Below are 12,616 nucleotides of genomic sequence, written 5' to 3'. Positions count from 1 at the left end.
AGCATAAATACAATGACAAATTATTATTTAGGCGGTATAATTTAACAATACAGGGAATTTATCCAATTTGTGTGAAATTTGGGATACTTACTAATTTGGGCCTCGTAATCACGAATCTGCACTTAAGATGTGGCACTCACGTATAAATTTGGCGCGTGTTTGGGGGCAGGTGAATCCGGTCAATTTCTAACATGCCTTTAACAGGGACTCTATAGACAAAGCCGGGGAGCCGGAGCGGAGGCGGGGCCACGTTAGCGGTTGGAGGCGGTAAGTCAATTACCCCAGGGGCGGAGCCCGGAATCTGTTGGAAATTTGGAAATCGAGGGTGCAGAAATAAGAACTTAATTTGGATTATTTTGCTATTTCCACGTGTGAGCGCCAAATTTTAACTGCAGATTCGTGATTAGGGGGCCAAAATTAGTGATTATGCCAAATTTCAAACAAAATGGAGAAATTCCCGGTATTGTAAAATCGCTCCATTTAGGCTAAGAAGAGGGTCCAAGTTCCTTTTGTTTTATTGAGATTTCATCATGCTATTCGAATGGAATTTTTACACGGTTCGATTTCGATGTACGTCTGTTAACACATACTGCGGAGTTTTTGCGATTACTTAAGGTTTTGTTCAATATATGCTTTCGTGGTTAGGTTTATTTCCCTTAGCATTAAAATAAAGTCCCTAAATGCATTCTACTAAGGTTCCGATTTACTTCTACATTCATTCCCACGCTTCTACGATATTTACTGTTGCAACATAAATAACTTTTTCAAGTCCAAACAGTGCTCATTACTTTAAGGAAGGTTCAGATTTCGTGTGACAATGATTTCCAAAATTCTACCATAATTAGTATTTGTGCTAGGACAAATCATAAATCAATCGGAACAGTTAAAACCCCTCTGATGTCAGAGCACAAGGTTGCTAAAGTGTTGTGCGTTAAGTGAGACCCTTGTGTTCTGACGTCAGACGAGGAATGCCTGCGAGGTTAGGTTAGGTAGCATTAGCATAAATACAACGATAAATTATTATTTAGTCTAAGAGTACTAAACCTAGCTAGCCTAACCTAACAACGTAGGCTCTGTGACATCAGAACACAAGGTTGCTAAAGTGATGTGCAATAAGTGAGACATTCATGTGACATGGTACTGCCCCAGATTTTCTTTGGAAGGTGGGCATGCGTTTTTAGCGTGGTAAGTGCTATCAATGAAAATGTGTGATTCGTGTGCCAATTGACACATTTCACCCCTGCAACCATGTTAGAAGAACCAGGTTTGGTCACAATAGTGATTTCGTGTTGTTTTCTTAGTACTTTTCAAAAATTATGTATTCTCGTTCATATCATACCGATAGTGATTTCACATTTTTGTTATGCTAGGAGTGTTAGTTTTGCTGCTGTTAGGGAATTTTTTACGCGAAAAATCAGTGATAGTAGTCCGGAATAAGAGTTTCTTGTGCTTATGTGGGTCATACTTTGAGATCTCAGTTATTTGTGGTTTCCTACCGCTGGAATCACTCTTATATTACGTAAAACGTTGAAATCTGTCAATTAAAAAAAATTGACTTAATTCTCGAGGGGGTACAGTGGGTCAACAGCCCCAAAATATTAACTGTAACTATCGTAAGTGAAGCTGATTATAGAAAAAAAATGTTATGTAATGCTGTACAGATGAGCTTGGATCATAAGAAACAAAGGCATTGTTCACAGTTTGTGTGTATAGCATAGATTATAAAATTTTGTGTTTTGTTGCTTTATGTACAGGCTCTACATATCAGGGGCTTCTTTGAGAACAAAGTTTGTACACAGTATGCAACAGCTATATTCCGTAGGTTGTGAAGTATGGTGGTTCAGAATAAAAACAAAAAACAAAATTGCAGTAGCATAATATTTAATGTAGTCTATATAATGGTTATATATTGAAATGTAACCAGGAATAAAAATGCTAATATCTCCACACAAGATTATGTTGGAGCCAGTGGCGGTTCGTGAGGTTTGCAAGAGGTAGGGCACAATCAAAATATGGGCTAAATATAATAAAATATGCTTGCTGGTAATGGACAAAGTTGTAGCTAAAAGTTCATTTTGAATTATCTTTAATGTACCTTTGAAGACACTTGAACCACTTTCTAAATGGTCTTTCAAAACATAATCAAGGCTCGCTGTGAAATTAATGAGTCCTCTGTTTAGTCATGACCACGCAAAGCCCATTCAAATTCCTCACAAAATTTAATCACATCGATAATACATGACAAAATATATATTTTTTTTTTGTACACGAGCTAATTATGTCTTAGAACAGAAATCCACATCGATCATCAAGTTGCACTTTAATATCTGTTTTCCCCAAGACAGCAAGACTGATGTCAGTGTCCAAGTCGTCATCTCCTTGTAATCAAGGGGTCCCAAGTTCGACACCCGGTGGATGCATATAGTGGTTCGGATCCCACTTTAAACTGTAGGTCCAGTTCCGATTAGTCTTACTGTGCATAAAGTGGACTTCAAACAAAATTCAATTATTACCCAACTTTTAGTCCATGTGTCTTCTCCTTTGAATAAAATGCACGGAAAACAATAAAGGGAATTAGCTGGAGGACACCTCCGCATCCATACCCACTTTTCGTACATATTTTTATTAAATTTTCTGTTGTGTTCTGTTTTTGTCTTTGAACGCTTGATTTAGGAAAAGCTCTGGTCTTGGCGAGCCTAATTCTTTGTCCAACATTCGGTCTTGGTGATTTTAAATTTTACTTTATAAGTATCTCACCTGATTCATTTTGCTTTATTTTCACGCTCACAGTAACACTTCAGTAAAGAACTCACTAAATCACAACAATTTACAAAAACTTTTCAAAGCACATCGAACTTCGACACCAAACGTCCCGCAGTTTTACCTCCTTACAAAGTTCCCTTCCATCCCTTTTGTTCGGTAAGATGTGGTAAATGAACCCATCCACCATCTAGCAGGAAACTGAAAAACAGCACCCCAAGTGACTATTATGACTACTAGCAATGAAAATACCCATACCCCCCCCCCCCCTGACCTCTCCCGCAGCTCAGACTTTAGGGATGATAAAGCAGTGAAGCAGGAATTCCACAGCCAGAATTTGACCCTTGGTATGTTGCCAAGTTTCGTCCGACCCAGTCCAGCCGTCTTCACTCCGACGAAGACTGCTTGCGGCAAAGTAAATAAAATACAAGCGTTGCAAACAGGTGTAAATTGTTATTTTTAAGTACGTACATAATGGGTGGAGAGGCACGTGACCATGTGACAGGGTAGAACAAGCCTGGGTGGAGCCTTAACCTTTAGTGGATGGGATTTTCTGGCATGTTAGATTTCAGATGGGAATCTTTTAACGCTACGCTTTCAAACTTCTCACAATGTACAAATAAATCGTAGAAAGAGAACTAATTGTTATTGAGAAATTAAATCAGTTTTTCCTTCCTATCCCAGAATGATAGGACTCTTAGGTGAAATTTATACTTTTTTTCCCCAATAATGGGAGTTTAAGTAAGAAGGAGAAGAAAATTGAAACTTTGTGCGGCCCAAGATCCTTTTGTTTTATTGTGATTTCATCATGTTACGACTGCAATTTTAACATGGTCCGATTTTGTTCAATAAATGCTTTTGTAGTTAGGTTAGGCAGGCCAGTTTTGGTTCTCTTTGCATTAAAATAAAATAAGTCCCTAAATGCATTCCGTTTTACTTCTGCATTAAGTTCTACTAGTCCACAATACTTACAGTCGCTTGTCAACGGAAAATACATTGTCCATGGAAAGCACATGCTTGAGTAAGGTTATTTTTAAGTTGTTTTTCAAATGTATAACTCTTTTTTCAAAATCCAAACAGTGCTCATTACTTTAAGGAAGGTTGAAATTTTGTGTGACAATTATTGCCAAAATCATTTGAAAATTAGTCTTCCGTCTAGGAGAATTTGAAAAAAAAAAAATCATAAAACATACATTTGGCATGACCTTGTGCCTATGATAATGAACCGAAGTGAACGAAAAATGTAGTATGCAGAAATTGTATATTCCTAAAATGATGCAAAGTGACCACCTCTAGCTTCTATCATGATTACAATGCTATGCTACACTTGTTACCAATCAGATGGCAAGATGTTTCCAACCACACAAACAAGACTGCTTGTTCTGAAGTTCACATGTGACTAAGAGAGAGCTCTTACACAAAATTTGGTGTGTTCAAGTGTATAGTGGAAAAGGGGGTTATCCCTCACCAAAGTATAAGTGCCAAAAGAATGTATGGAAGGTCTGGTATTGTGTGTTATTAATTAGGGTTGAGCTGAACCACTTTAAAACAAAATTTATTCACACACACAAATGACGAAGTAGACACTAAACACATACCAAAAAAAAAAGTCTATCTATATCTCTCTCTATCTCTGTGTGTGTGTGTGTGTGTGTGTGTGTGTATACACAGGAATAGTATGTATGTATAAAAAAGGTTTCCTTTGAAACTATACCATAGCATCATTTATATACTATGTGGAAGACTGCTCCATAGGAGGCATAGCATAGCCGATGCCCGACAGGTCCCTAAATCAACTGTAGCTTTTGCCATCAAGAAGTGGATGACGAAATTGGATGACCTGGACAGGAGAGTGCTGAAGAGGTAGATTCAGAAAAACAGGACCCGTCCGATGCATTCGGTTGCAGAAGAGTTTCAAAGTGCGACCAATTTGACTGTTTCGACCAAGACACTTCGGAAGGATGCCCATGCGCTCAGTTATCATGGTTGAGCCGCTGTCCACAATCCCCTGATAACAAGAAACAATAAATGACAAGAGACTACTCTGGTGTAAAGAGAAGAGAAACTGGACAGTAGAGCAATGGCAGAATGTCCTATGGAGCGATGAATCACGCTTCACACTGTTTCGATCAGATGGGAGAGTGTGGGTATGGTGATTACCCAGAGAACGACTTGTTACCTCAGTGGTAATGAACGACTTGTTACCTCAGTGTGTAGTGCCCACATACATATGGTGGTGGCGGCATCATGTTCTGGGGGTTGTTTCAGCTGGCATGGCGTGGGTCCACTGGTACCGTTGTATGGCCACATGATGTCTGCATCCTACCGAGATATTCTCGACAACTCCATGCTCCCCACGTTGTGGCATTTCTATTGAAACAAAGAATGTGTGTTCCAGGACGATAATGTGACTTGTCATGTTTCCAGGGTTACCATGGAATGGTATGCAGAAAATAACTGGATTGGCCTGCTCAGAGCCCTGACCTCAACCCTAACGAACTGGAGTCCCGATTGAGGTCGCGATCACCTCGCCCTTCTGCACCTACAGTCACAGCAGGAGGAATGGCGGAATATCCCACTCGATGTACTACATGACCTTGTGGCCCAATAACGACGAGTGGCTGCTGTTATTGCTGCCAAAGGCGGACTGACCTATTGATTGCAAGAAAACTGATGGTATCTGCTGACATGTGGTGTCCAATGAATTTCTTCCACATAGTGTATATTCATATATCATTTTAGGACATTTAGATTCCATGTTGTATGGCATTTTTGCAAACTCCATGTGACACTTGGACTTCGGAAAAGTATTGGCTGGTATCACTGATTGAATTCCAACCAGTTCTTTCTACATCTGATTTCTGATACTAATATATTGGAATCGGCTCAGCCCTACTATTAATATGCATATGTATGTATATCTGTCTTCATGTTAAATTGCAGTAAATAAATATTACACATTTTATGCAAAAGAATGTCTGATGGAACATTTGATGTTTTCCAGGTTGCAATGTTTGTGGGCAGAGGCACAGCACTGAACAATGTCCGTTTCTCAGTCAGCTTCAGCCGGTAAGTATTCGGGACACGCATAACATATTTATCATTAAATTCCAGCTAGTGTTGGATGATATATTGTCCAGACAATATTTTGGTGATATAAATCATGTTGATGATATATTGTCACTATATTTTGGCAATATATTTTGTGTCATTGATATATCATCATGGTATTTTAGCGATATATATCATGTTGGTGATATATCATCATGATATTTTAGCAATATATATTGTGTCACAATATTTGGCAATATATATTGTCATGATATTTGGCAATATATATCATGGAGATGATATATCACCGATATCACAATATGGAAAAAAATATCATATTGTGATATCAAATTTCTATCATCCATCCCTAATTCTAGCCCATTCTAGTACTACTTCACATGAGCACTGTTCTATTTAACCCGGGAGAACGCATGCAGCGACATCTTACGTGAGGAGATTGACCATGCTTGAATATTTAGTTCTATTGGAGTTGTTTCACATTTTTCAAAATTAGTCTCCTTGTATTTTTTCGTTTGCTTCTACCTTTTGTATTTTTTAAAAAAAATTAAATTATTTATTTAAATAAATTAGACTGTTTGAGAGTTTTCAAAAGTTCAATACACTTTTTATAGAAAATATTTTCTTCTCTTATTTTGTAAGAATATAATAGGCAAGAGAAGAATGATTTTACAAAAGTTTAATAGGTAATTGTTCTTGTTCATTTTTATTATTGTAAGTATGCAATGTAATTATGAAACAAACATAATTTTACATTAGTTTGATACAAAAGTTTTAGTTTACTACTACAATTTTTTTTTAAATTTATTTATTTCATCTCTTTACTCCACTTCAACTTCATTGCCATCAAGATTTCCATTTCCACATTCCACAAAAAAAAACAACACCTAACTGTGTTCACAGCATGTGTAGAGTGAACAGTGGATGTATTTTCTTTCTTTTTCTGATTTACATTCATCGTCGCCAAAGAGGTATCTTCTTACTGTTTCAAATTGCCTTCCAAGCTCTTTATCACGTTGTTCCTCTTTCTCGAACCCTATCCTCTTCTCCTGGTTTCATAATTGTAGGGTAAAATCCAATAAAAATGTATTGTTAAACCTATAACATGAGAAAGTGCATGCGGTCAAAACCACCGCAGATGAAACTGAACTTTGCCTTTTAAATGGTAGAACGCCACTGTTAAAATTGTTAGCTGGCCAGTGCATCTCCCACATGTCCAGCATAGATAAATTGGGGGAAAGAGCAAAACCAACACATTTGAGCAAAAAGGCAAGCAATGAAAGAAATTTGCGGTCAAATCCTACCATGCATGTTCTCCTGGGTTAAGTAAAAAAGTGACCACCATGTTGATAACATACCTTAACAAGTTTTATTCCTTTACTACATTTAGCATCAGAGTATTTGATTCATGTTTCCGTATCCACGCATATTGACCACCCTGTGTACTAAGTAATCTGCAGACTAAGTATAATGGATCCATGGCGGTCTAGTCGGTAGTGTGTCTGACTGTCTTGGGATTTCCTTTTCTCGGGTGTGGGTGATATACGTTCTGAATATTTCCAGCCTCGTCTCTGCATAAAGCAGCTCTCAGGTTCGCCCAGCCTAAAATAAATGGGTACCTGAGAGCAACCATGGATAGTAAGGTGGCTGGGCTGTGATGCCGATCACATCACCTCCAAAAATGCTTAAGATCGAGAATATGTGGAGCCCTATGTGTGCATCCCCCTAAATGTTCCTTCATGGCATTGTCCAACATGTACAGGGAGTATGAATAAAGATTGGTTCCATATCTTTAAAATATGATAAATAATAGAATATCCAGAATATTTCTTGCAATAAATGTTCAAATAATGTGATAACTTGTGTACACCGAAAATTTATTTCAACCTTGAAACATGGAAAATGTGTACTCTAATTTGTTTATTTACAAATGATCTGTGGAGCCATATCGATTTTACAAATAATATTTTACATAAGAAATTTCATTTAATTTCTTTAATGTAAAATTTTTCACTTTGCTCAACATTTCAATACATCTCTCTCAAGCTTGTCTAAGTTCTAATTAATGTCACATTTTTACTTTTTTTAAGGTTCAGGATACAAAGACCCCATCAAAAGCCCGATTGACCCTACCAGCCAACTTGGTGATTGAAGATCGAGATGATGGTACAACTACCGTTGTCGCACAAGCTACGTTCTTACGTGGAACACAATTTGGGCCATTCCAGGCAAAGAAGGTACAGACACAGCCCAGCGGTTCTTTCCCTCTGAAGGTAAGGATGATGTTCTCTCAATGTGCCTTGTCCACAATCCTTTTATTACATTTCGACATGGTACTATGTTAAGTACCTAGTTTTTTCATACGAACCTGAAGAAGGGGATAGTTAGTCTCCGAAACGTAGTTCTAAAGATCTTAAAGTAGGAACAACATACTCTCATCCATAAATACAGTTTTTAACGTTAATTTTTTAACGTCCTTTTTATACTTTAGGATCATTCACACTGACCTAGAAAAATGTGGAAAAGTCAGTGAGTTGTATATTTTTTGCACTTGCCAGAATTAGATATTTTAAATGACAGAGTTCACATTGTTCTCCTTTTTATCTACCTCCCAGCGTAACCTGCCTATTTCCCACAGAACTACTACAGTACTACATTCTTTGAGAATAGAGATAAGAAATTAGTTTGGTAAAACAACAATTTTTTACATTTATTTGAGTGTGTGTAAGCAATTTTTGTATAGCAAACTAAGAAAGTCAGGAATAAGTGTGTATAGGCCAGTTGATCAAACAAATGCTTTACCAGCTCCAAAAACTAATTACAGTACCTGATAAAGGAGTGCCAAGTTTTCCTGCCAACAGCATTATTGGGTTAACTTCATCAAACTCGGATATATTGAAATATCAGTGTAACCCTGATTCTACAATTTCCGATTTTACATTTGCATGCATTGCACATTCAATCTTCATGGTCCTAATAATGCAATGTATTGTAAAACCTTTCCTGGATGTCACATTTTCCCACATTTTAAATTTCTCACTTGGGTCCCCTGAAAAATGTAAAAATTGAGGGTCCACTTACAAAACTGCTTACTAGTATTATCATCTCTTTCATAACTCTTTGTGACCTATTTACTAACGCATTCCCCTCATATTCAATTTTTGAAATGCTACAAAGATGATAATAGACTTGCAAATGTGTGCAAAAAAATGTTAGACTATGAATTTTATATTCATTATGACTCCAATTAAATTATTTGTAAATATCATATGTTCACTCAGGCCAGTTCCAGGATTCTCCTCACTGATAAATTTTTCATGCTCACTAAATCTCTCATCGTAACTCCTTGTTTATCTTTTTTCACATGTTCCCGATTTAATTTCATCCACACCTGGGTAATTATTTAAATCTTTGTTTTCCATATGTTCCTGGGCTGGGTTATCTTCCCAGAGGCAGAGCTGTATGCCACCAGGCGCGTCCCCAGGTTGCAGATAGGGGAACGGCCAGCAGATATGTTGGCTAGCTGGAAACAGTCGCGGACAAGCAGCAGCAGGATTGGAGGAGACAGCGAGATGTGGAGTGGCAACTGCATCTCGGTAAATACTGCAAGGCTCCGATGAAAATCCTGCGATGTGGCGAGGAGAGCCGCCACTAACTAAGCTCAGCCCCTGCTGCCTTGCAGGGAGAGGAGGGATCCCCAAAGGCTAAGGGAAGTATACCCTGACAGAAAACCAAGGGTGGGGCAGACTCGTAAGGCATAGTGAAGCCAGCTGCCCTACGGGAGTAAACCCTAAACAAATCCTGGTCCTCCAAGAATGGGGGTTGGGCGTGGGGCCGACAACCCCATCCCACAAAAGGAACCACGTTACGAGACTGGCGTGAACAATGGACAAGCGAATTATGGAAAGGGAAGGGATCTATATGTAGGGAGCTGGAATGTGCTATCTTTGTATAGGGCAGGTGCATTGAGGATGTTGCTGGATCAACTAAATAATTATAAGCCTGCGATAGTGGCATTGCAAGAAGTACGTTGGATCGGAAAAGGAGTTTTGGAAAAGAGAGAAGCAACTGTATTCTATAGCTGTGATGAAAGGCTGCATATGCTAGGAACTGGGTTTATAATACATAAACAACTAAAACATCTAGTGATAGGATTTAAAGCTATAAGTTCAAGATTATCGACATTAAGAGTTAAAGGAGAGTTCTTTAATTACAGTATAATCAATGCACATGCACCCACGGAAGTATCCACAGATGATGTAAAAGAAGATTTCTATGATGCGTTAGAGAAAGCATTTGATGATTGCCCAAAAAATGACATAAAAATAGTAATTGGAGACTTCAATGCCCAGATAGGCATTGAAGACGTGTATCAACCAACAATTGGTAAACAAAGTATGCATAAAGTAACAAATAACAATGGTATGAGGCTAATAATGTTTGCAGCATCTCGGAATCAAGTAATAACAACAACTCTGTTCCAGCACAAGGATATTCATAAAATGACATGGAGAGCCCCGGATGGAAAAACTTACAATCAAATTGACCACATGCTAATAGATTGTAGACATAGATCAGATATCATTGATGTTAGATCTTTTAGAGGGGCTAATATCGATTCCGACCATTATTTGATTATGGGAAGGATTAGAGCAAGAATATCTAATAGTCGAAAAATGAAGGCGGCTAGCCTGATTAAATTTAATGTCACGCAGTTAAGAAATCCAACGGTGGTTGAGAGGTACAGAAGTAAACTACAAGAGGGATTCGTCGGGATGAAACCGGCAGAAGTGGAAAATGTAGATGAGAGGTGGGACAGATATAAGCTGAGGATCAGTAATGTAGCAAAGGAAATACTTGAAACACAAAAGCCAGTAAAGAAAGAAACGTGGTTCGATGAGGAATGTCAAAATGTAACCAAAGAAAAGAATGATGTATATAAGAGGATGCAGCAAAGAAGTGCAACAAGGAGAGCTAGGGATGAATATCAAGAGAAAAGAAGGATTGAGAAGAGAGTCCATAGGAAAAGAAAAAGGGAATGGATGAAGCAAGAGATGAAGCAGTTGGAAAGCCTGCATGAGCAGAAGAATGTAAGACAGATGTATAAGCTGGTAAATAATACAAAAGATGTTTTTAAACCAAGGACAACAGTCTGTAGAAATGAAACAGGCGATATAATTAGTGACACTAATGAAATTTTAGAAAGGTGGAGAAGGCATTTTAATGATGTATTGAATGGCAGTGCAGATGTAGCAGGTATGCTGGAAGAAGGATTAAATGAAGAAGAGGAAGGAGAAGAGGGCATAGAAAGTCCAAAGTTAGATGAAGTATGGGAGGCAGTCAAGATATTGAAAAATAGTAAATCACCTGGTATAGATAACTTGCAAGCAGAGCTGCTTAAGCATTTAGGCGAGAGTGTCATTAGAGGCTTGAAGGAAATAATAAACATAATCTGGAAAAAGGGACAGATGCCAAGTGAATGGAGGACGGGTATCATAGTACCTATCCACAAGAAAGGGGACATGATGGAGTGTGCAAACTATCGTGGAATTACATTGTTGAACGTTGCATATAAAGTATTTGCAAGAATTATATATAAAAGACTACTACCATATGTAGAAAAGGGCATTGGATCATATCAATGTGGGTTCAGGCCAGGGAAATCTACAATTAACCAGATATTCACCTTAAGGCAAATACTGGAGAAAACGCTGGAGTTTGGGATAGGAACGCACCATCTATTTCTTGATTTTAAATCTGCATACGATAGTATAAACAGGACCCAACTATATCTGGCAATGAAAGATCTCGGAATTCCAATAGGATTAATAAGAATGGTGAGGATAACTATGGAGGGCTCTAATAGTAAGATAAGAGTAGGAGGACAACTCTCAGAACCTGTTGAAATAGAAAATGGACTAAGACAAGGCGATGTGCTGTCCTGTTTGTTGTTTAACATTGCCTTAGAGAAGGTTATACGGGAAGCTCGGGTGCAAATTAGGGGTACCAAATATTATAAGTCAATCCAGATACTTGCATATGCAGATGATGTGGACATAGTAGGAAGATCTCTACATGCAGTGGAAGAAGCATTTCTGGCCATAGAAAGGGAAGGAAAAAAGATGGGATTGGTGGTGAATGAAGGGAAGACTAAGTACATGGCAGCAGGCAAAGCACACAGATATAATCCATCACCGACCATAGCAATGGCTAATTATACATTTTATAGAGTGGATACCTTTATCTACCTGGGTTCTGTTGTGACATATGAAAATGATTCACAGGAGGAAGTAAAGGCACGACTTATAGCAGCGAATAGGGCCTATTATGGACTACAGAGACATTTTAAGAGCACCATATTGTCCAGAACAACTAAGTTAATACTTTACAAGACGCTGATAAGACCTGTATTGACTTATGCTGCGGAAACTTGGACCAGTTCAAGGAAAGATGAAGAGTTGGTAGAGACCTTTGAAAGAAAGATATTACGAAGAATATTGGGACCAGTATGTGAGAATGGAAAATGGAGAAAGCGATTTAATAAGGAGCTCTACGACTTATATCAAGAACCAACAGTTATTGGTGTAATAAAGGTGGCTAGATTAAGATGGGCAGGTCATGTGATGCGCATGAGTGACAGTGACCCTGCAAAGAGAGTGATGTTGGATAGCCCAGGTGGACAAAGGAAACGAGGAAGGCCTAAATTAAGATGGGTGGATGGAGTGGATGAGGATGTTCGGAAGCTCCAGTATAGAAATTGGAAAGTTGTGGCGAAAGGTGGAGATAG

At 38.3% G+C, this 12,616-nt stretch overlaps 1 protein-coding gene across 2 annotated transcripts in view; it reads left to right on the top strand.

Annotated features, from left to right (window-relative positions):
* LOC145993891 (PR domain zinc finger protein 15-like) overlaps nt 1-12,616 on the top strand; it is a 128,860-nt gene that overhangs the window by 13,610 nt on the left and 102,634 nt on the right. For both annotated transcript variants that reach the window (XM_083129780.1, XM_083129781.1), the window contains exons 2-3: nt 5,765-5,829; nt 7,920-8,102. In XM_083129780.1, coding sequence (XP_082985906.1) covers nt 5,765-5,829; nt 7,920-8,102 — 248 coding nt within the window. The remainder of the gene's footprint in view (nt 1-5,764; nt 5,830-7,919; nt 8,103-12,616) is intronic.

The sequence above is a fragment of the Lepisma saccharinum genome, chromosome 10, assembly GCF_977018435.1.
Source record: "Lepisma saccharinum chromosome 10, izLepSacc3.1, whole genome shotgun sequence".
Classification (NCBI taxonomy): Eukaryota; Metazoa; Arthropoda; class Insecta; order Zygentoma; family Lepismatidae; genus Lepisma; species Lepisma saccharinum.
This window is presented reverse-complemented; position numbering and strand designations above follow the sequence as displayed.